We start from the raw sequence: 8536 nt of genomic DNA, 5'->3' as shown, positions 1-8536 counted from the left end.
ATTAATGCAGTACATAGATAACACACAGCATACAACTAAAATGACATGCTAGAAAGAGATAGAATGTTCGAAGGGAATCAAATTGAAGAGTTATTATTTGCAAGCTGAATACCATAAAGAGACATTAACTCATGACTGCTATCACATTATCAAAATGATGGTATGACCCAAGTAGGCGGGGAAATAGGACTTGGTGACAATCCGGGATAAAAAGATCCAATTTTTCCATCTTTAATATTGTAAGCCCCCATATCTCTTCCACCACCACCTTGCACGTATTTAAATTCTTCTACCCAATCATCCGTAAAATATATGTGATTAGGCTTGACTCCTATAAATTTAGAAGAGTCAACGGAGCTTGCTCCGTTAAGGCCCACAAAAATTGCCCAATCTCCCAAGGTGTTAATCTCTTTCAATTCGAGCTTGATTATATCTAACTCGAATACTTTAAATCTAAAGGTCTAACACCCTCCATGAGGAAATCGGGTAACAAGTAATAGTGTACCGGATAACTCGACTAGATAGAACTTAAATGAACATTGACCAAAGATTTTATCTTTCAGCCAAATAAGCAAGCGTGGTTTTACAATTGATTTGGTAATTCTAGGCCTTGCAACATCAAAAACCCAGACTTGGCCAGACCATGTGACACAATAAAATTGACCCTTGTAATAATTCATACTCGTGACTCCACCATGGGTGTTAATGTCAATATGAGTCCAGTTGAGATCTCCATGCCGCCAAAAAGCCAAACTATTAACACGTCCATAATTATAATTAATCACCAGTACATAATCTGATGTAAGAGAAGGACTGGCTGATAAGATAGCTTTGTCTATGCAGATATCTTCTTCAGGTGCTTCAACGAGACCCTCTGAAGCCAATAATAAGTCTTTTCGTGGGGGAAGCTGTATATTGATATGAGAGAAAGGGTGCAACAAGTTCATCCCTCTGGTATATGACATGGTGAACAACCATCCCTTTGATGGAAAACACTCTCGCCCTCTAGTTTCTGGGAGAAATATGCGTGAAACTTTCTTCTTAGAAAGAGAATAAAATTCTCGATAATAGTCATCTTTATCCGCCAACATAAGTAATGGCACTTGGGGCGAAAGCACATCGAAAAATTTCTTTCTAGCAGCAGTTCTCCACGAGGTACAGACAACACCAAAAGCAATGAAATCTTCAATCACTTTAACACGCTTTGTAATCTGAGTAAGGAGATCCAGCGGCAACTCTGCCCGATTCGCCATAGCGGAAGGAGAAGCTGTTGTGAATGAATCCGGTCTTGGGAGTAAAGGCGTGCCTTAAGGCAGCGAGGGACGTCGGCCTACCACCTTTTTTTTTCAAGGTTGAGCTTGTTCAATTGAAGCTAATGCAATCAAACTATCTTCTTATTGATACTATATATTTATCCTTTCCCCTATAGATCCACCTACCTCATTGGCGCCAAGCGTGAGGGAATGCTAGACGTTTGGTAATTTCTCCTCCGACCAGGATAAATCCGGATGAATACCACAAGGGGGGGCATAGGGCTGTGTGAGTTGAAAAGGAAGAGGCTGTAAGGTTTCTAGGTCAAGAGAAAAACAACCTATGTTTATGGTTTTGGTTTGGTCTTTTGAGGTCATTTATGTAGGCGTTACTTATCGACTTTGACAAGGATTTGGAATACCAACGACAAGCCCAACCTTTTCTATTATTTTCGGAAGGAAGTTTTTCCTATATGTACTGTTATAGTACCTTATTTACTCATTTTCTTTAGATTTTATAGTTTGCAAAAAGTAATTAAGTTTTTCTCACAAATTGTATATATTTCCCTTTAAAAAAATCCACACTATTGTTAACGCCTTTAACTATGGGGTTCAATTATAGCCTTTCCTTTTTTTTGGTCATCTCTTCGAGTAGGCTCAATAGCTTTCAACCTAATAGAGTTACGAATAAAAAATCTAATAAGTCTCTATATTTTTAACATACCAGTTTTTCGGCACGTGCGTTGCACGTGTATGTTGAGACAAGTAAATTGTTTTTCCTAAGCCTACAAAGATGTACAATCAAACATACTATTTATACTAAGTTAAAACCCACTATTTACATGGTAAATAAAACTGAATTATCTCTATACAATTATTAAAAAAAAAACTTCACACTTGATTTGTTAAGTTCGAAATCATTACAGCACAAATCCATTGCAAAATATCATAAATTTATTTGAAATGCCAATTTTTTTTCCAGCGTCAATCAATGAAATGCAAAATTTCATCAAATAATGAAACTTGGAGAACATATTTGATGTTATGGAGCATTTAAAAAATTTTGGGCTTGGAATATTATCATTGTCGAATTTCTTTATAAAGATGTTAATAAAAAGGATATTGTAGATTCTTTGTGCACTGAAGATTAGTCCTCTTCGAATACTAATACTTTTATCATTAATCAAAGAAAATTGTTGTAGCTTGTTAATAGGTACACATATTATTTTGTCAATTCTACACCGATTCCCATTTTGACTGAACTTGAGATGATTAAGCGGACAAAGAAAAATAATGTAATAGTAAATAATATAAGATAGGTTTTGTATTTTCTAGTATGTTAACATTCTTAATTGATATAGATATTAATTTAAAACAATTCTTTAAAAAATGTGACATCTTGCACTGACGATAGCTATATTAATTTAGGTGATATATTGAAGTAGTTCTAATTAGTTAAAAAATATAAGTATTACCAATTGTATGTTCGACTAAATACAAGTAACCTCTAACTAAGAAGAGTAGAAAACAAATCTACATTTGATGCAAATGCTAATTGACGTAATTATATTAACAACGATTGTTGATAATTATAAAGATATAGCGTCAATTTTGTGAAACCTAACTTGAAAGGATGTGCATAATCTTTCTAGTATAGAATTAACATCATTGCTTCTCCTTCCCCTTATTTTTATTACCTCCATCTTTAACATGTTCAATTAAAAAAATACAAAATAATGATTAACTAATACTTGACACATAAAATTTAATTTATATTCATATGTTATAATGCAATAGTAGGCAATATATCTTCAAATATTATATCAAATATTTTTACTCAATAAAAGTTTCTTTTGCTAAAATAATCTTTTCATCCGCTTATACTTCATAAAGTAGGTTTAATGAACTATAAATACAATAATAATAAACAAATTGTAAAGCAAAAAAAGCAATTGCAAAGAACTTAAAAATTTCTCTAAATGACCAAAATATATCAAAAGAAGTCATAGTTTACCAAAAAAAGACATCTCAAACATGCGTTCCAAGGAAACAATATATATATATATATATATAATATATATATATGGAGAGAGAGAGTGCACAAGTCCGTTTGTGTATGAAATATTAGTAGAGACCATATGATTTGCATACAAAATTTAAAAATACCAAGTCAATTAATATATAAAGCTTTAAAACCACGTGTGGTTCGTCCGCAACAGATCCACCACCATTGTTGTCATCTATTTCCACCTTGATAATCAGTAGCCACATTTGCCGCAAAATAAATATTTAGTAATTTCCTAGCACCAATGCTGCCAATAAAATTCCTTGTGAGAGTACAAAATGAAGTGTTAGAATTAAGTTTAGCTGCAAGCATTTTTGCGAGTAATTAGAAGTTTAATATCAGAAGGGATTATACAAGTTCCGTGAGAAGTGAATTTAGTGAAGGACTATAGAAGGGATTTATAATAGAAGTTTGTGCCTGAAAAATTCAAAAACCAACTGTTCACAGAGTCTTCATTCATCGTAAATGAGTGCATAACTTTTATGTGAACATAATCTGAAAATCATGCACCATGTTTTCGCTACCACTTAAGAACTCATCAACTGGATTATATGAAAAAGAGAAAAGCTCATCAAAAAATTAAGGACATTTCATTTGGACAGGAGAAAGATTTTGCTTGATCATCGGTCAATAGCACAGACAAAAGGTAGAACCATTTAAATAGATGATAAGACTTTTACAAAGGCAACCGTTGAATTCACTAAAAAGGCAACGATTGAAATAATTTGAAGCATTTCAAGATACACAACCTTTGCGAACAGTTTCCTCTTTATTTTTGTTTAAATATTATAATCAATATATTATTATTATAAATTATTTTAAATCAGTAGGATAAGTAAAATTTTAGAAGGGTAAATAAATAATTCAACTTTTCAATTTAGGGGTTCATGCTTTTATATAATATAGATATAGATATAGATAGATATTCCGCAAATGAATAAACATAAGATTTAGCAATTGTATCATGTAATCAAATACAATTCAGATATTCTTTTGAGGCAATTTTAATACAATTCTTATAAATTTTTATACAATTCTGATACAAGATTGTATTATACTTGCATTAATACTATATCATGTTATTTTATGTTTGATGTATCATATATAATTTATGTATAATTATCATACATTTATGATACAATTTGAAAATTATTTTGACAAATTATGATACTATTGTGATACAATTCTGAACTTTTCCCTCTTCAAGTTTCACTATGAAATTTCGCCTAAAATCAGCAATAAACTCCATAAAAACCAGCACAAAACCACCAATAATTATAGCTTTTATTTTCAGATTGAAAGTCGAAGATGAAAAATACATCGCATACAAAAAATAATACCAATAAAAGATTAGTACAATCCTGATATAAAAATATTGTATTAAACTTGTATCAGTATTGTATCAGGTGTCGTTTCATGTACTGATACAATTCAGATATAATTATAATACAATTCTGATACAATCATTAATAATTCTGATATAATTATCATACAATTATTAAATTCTTATTCTTCGAGTTTCAATCTAAATTTTACCTAAAAACAACTACTATAAACTTAATCAGTCTCCCTTAAAATTGAGATATAAACTCCAAAGTATATTCTCAATCATTTGTGAGAACACCCAACCCAAGCAAATCATAAATTCATAAAATATAAATATTGATACAATTGTGATACAATTATCATAATCGTGATACAATTTTGAAACTTCTTCTTCTTCTTCTTCTTCGAATTTCAATCTGGAATTTTATTTAAAACCCAATTTAAACTTAACCAATCTCCTTCAAAATTGAGATATAAACTCTAATGTATATTCTCAACTATTTGCTAGAACACCCAATCCAAATAACCACAAATTCGTAAAATCCCGAATATTTAATTCAAAGATTCAAATCTTTTTAATGGATGTCAATGGAGAACCTTTTGCTGCTGCAATTTTAGAAATAATATCGATAATTGTGTGTGAAGAGGGTGAGATTTGGGTTGATTTGTATGAAAGAGAAAGAAATATTTTAAAATCTTTTTAAAAATAGGATGAAAACATAATTTTAGGGGCTTTGTATAAGTGATATACATGAGGGGTGATAAGGGGAGGGGGAAGGGGGCAACGTGGGAGGAGGGCTATATCAGTTACATCCTAATTTTAAGGGATGCTCTCTATATTATTATATTATTTATATCTATATCTATGCTATATTAATTAAAAACAAAGAATCGTTAATTTAAAAGTTAAATTGCTTTAATACCTCTTTTATTGTGCTACGCTGTTTAATTTTAATTTTTTTTTTTTTTTTTTTTTTTTTTTTTGTAAACTATGAGAATACGGCTGTAGAGAAATGAAAGGACGCTTACAAAGAGAGAAAAATAACGCTTGCAAAGAGACGCCAAACTTTGGGTCACTTCAATTCTCTTTTAGTCCTCCCCATATTGTGAGTTTCTTATTTCCATATATTATTTTCTCTTTAATATGGGCTTCGTATTTCAAATTCAAATATTTTTTCCTTTGTTCTTGACGTAAGAATTTTGTTTAAATTTGTTGGTTTCTCTGTAGGAACTTAAATTGGGAAACTTACACAAATGTCTCATATAAAACTCAACTTACCAACCTCTAGCCATTAGTCATAGACTTACCAAAACTAGCCAACAAAAATTGAAAACCCAAATAATAGGGTTCTTTCTATCAAAGAATCACATGCAAAAATCACCTTCCATATTTTTAGCGTGATTAGCAACATTAGATACAAGACGGAAAGGAAATTTCATAGACGGGGTGGCAAATAAGGTGATGAAATATAAAAATCTATACAATATTCCAAAAATCTAAACAAAACAGGAACTTTTTCAATGGGTATAGTTAAAATTCATTGAAAATATATAGATAAGTCAATATACAAAATTTGAGGAAGATCGGAGGTGATTTGGACTAGTTTTGTATCAAAATTCTTAATTAAATCGAGTTCAAAAAAGTCTTCTGCGACACATGTATCAAACATGTATCACGCATGTATTTCACACACAGGTATACATGGATATATACGTGATACACAATTGATACAAATATGATACATATGTGATACACAAATTATACACATATCATTTTTTTTTCATGTTTAGCTTTTACTTCGAATTTTCAATTCAAACCACCTCAAAACTTCACCAAATCATCCCAAAAATGAGATTCAAGCTCCTTAAGTTGTGCCCAATCTATTCTAATAACACCCACTCAAAACAAAGCAAATATTTGATATTTTTTTGCTACAAATAGCTAATTGGCTAATTTGGTTAATATTAGTAATAGTTTATCAATTGGCCAATTTTTGTAATGAGCTACTTACAAATGGACATAGCTGGTAATTTTTCCCACTTAAATTTACTTCAAGGTGAAAGCAAAATAATTGCAAGGACGAAATACAAGGAAGAAGCAGATGGGTGTTTCATATTCCGAAGAAATTATTTTGTAACTAGTATTTATCCTCGCGCGTTGCGCAAAAAATATTTTGTACTATCTTGTCCAGCATGAAATTTCTTTAAAGAATAACAAAGGCAAACGACATTTCTTCGATGTGCTTTGTGCTATCAATCTTTGTATGAAACTTGTAACACTTGTTCTTGAATCACACTTGTTCCTTCAACTACCGATGTGTTCTCTTATTTTTAGCTATATTCTATATTTGAACTCTTTAATTACTTTTAAATTCAGATTTTTTCAAAAAAGTTATTTACGTATCTAAATCTTTCTCTTTTTTTAGTCCTTCCATTCCGAAACTCTTACCTTATTTTTAGGTTTTCCATATCTTTTCAAAATCAAATTTAGTTGATTTTGCATTCTTGAATATTAGGGACTAATTAAATGAATGTACCCAAATATATGGAAAATAATTAAAATTATTATTTGGTCTAGCGTAAAATTTATTTTTAAAAGGTAAAAAAGGCGAAAGACATTTCGCTAAGAGCCTTCGTACTTTTAATATAATACTAGTTTCTACGTTCGTACGTTGCACGAGATTTTTAAGTAAATTATTTATGAAAGAGTTTCAAATTAAATTTTTAAAAATATTATATACAAAAAAAAAAAAAAAAAATCGTTTTTCAAGCAAATGATGTGGAAAAAAAAGTGATATGTAGTGATTCGTTCAGTTATGAATCTTTTTCTATTTCATAGTGTCGGTTAAGGAATCCAGACATAATACTATGTGAATTCTTTGTATAGATATATCTGTGCTTCTTCGTGTATTGAGCACGTTCCAAAATAATCAATGAGTATGGTTTGATTGATATTGTCGGAATCAAAATTTTAATATTTGGTCATTTAATAAAAGATTAAACAAGAGATTGTTGGTATAATTGTGTAGGAGAGATGTGGCTGATGGCCGGAGGTAAGCATATGTTTGAATATTTACGTAAAGAAGAAATCTAAATTATATGGCTCTCATCTAGGATAACAAAACTAAAAATTCTTTAAAGCACGAAAAGAGTGCATTACTTTGTTGTTTGAACATACACCATTAGTTGATACGTTATTCCTTCTAACTTTATCAGCCATTCTCTTCAGATGATGCCACAAATTAACCCTTTTCCATTAATTAATATATTTACATCTTCTTCTTCAAGTCTCCTCCTATTACTACAATAAAAGAAATTAGTTTAGGAACTATCTTGTATATAAGAAAGACGAAATAACAGATGAACATACTATCAAGTTAAAAGAGAAGAAAACGAACTATCGTCACACTTACTCATAATTCGGTCATGCACTCGAACGCTAGTTATAGTCATGTTGAGCAAAATATTAGTATAATATAGCTCCTTTGGGTGGGAGTTCTAGAGACCGTCCACTATTCCGAGTGTCGCTTAATTCAATCTTTACATTAACATCCCACCCAACAAACAAACAAAAATCTTACTTAATAACCCATAAATGTGGACGAATTAGTAGCTTTTTTTTGGATGCGTTAGACAGCCAAATCTCTTCTATAAAATATAATAATAAAAGAGACGAGAATTAACTCTAAAAAGATCCGAGTTGTTATAAATAGAATTTTATTTATGGTGAATGTCTATATTTAGAGAGATTCTAGGGTTCATTGCTTGGTGGCTAAGTCACCCTCTCCCTATAAATAGAGGGTTCTATTCCATTGTAATTCATCCCATATCAATAAAAATTCTCTCCCTCTCTCTCTTTCTCTGCAATATTGTTCTTCTACTCTTTCTCTGCAAT

At 30.7% G+C, this 8536-nt stretch overlaps 1 protein-coding gene across 1 annotated transcript; it reads right to left on the bottom strand.

Moving 5' to 3' along the window:
- Positions 462 to 1253, bottom strand: LOC109224427. The gene has a single exon (XM_019389006.1). The coding sequence runs from the start codon at positions 1251 to 1253 to the stop codon at positions 462 to 464; it is 792 nt and encodes a 263-aa protein (XP_019244551.1).

The sequence above is a fragment of the Nicotiana attenuata genome, chromosome 3 (assembly GCF_001879085.1).
Source record: "Nicotiana attenuata strain UT chromosome 3, NIATTr2, whole genome shotgun sequence".
Classification (NCBI taxonomy): domain Eukaryota; kingdom Viridiplantae; phylum Streptophyta; class Magnoliopsida; order Solanales; family Solanaceae; genus Nicotiana; species Nicotiana attenuata.
This window is presented reverse-complemented; position numbering and strand designations above follow the sequence as displayed.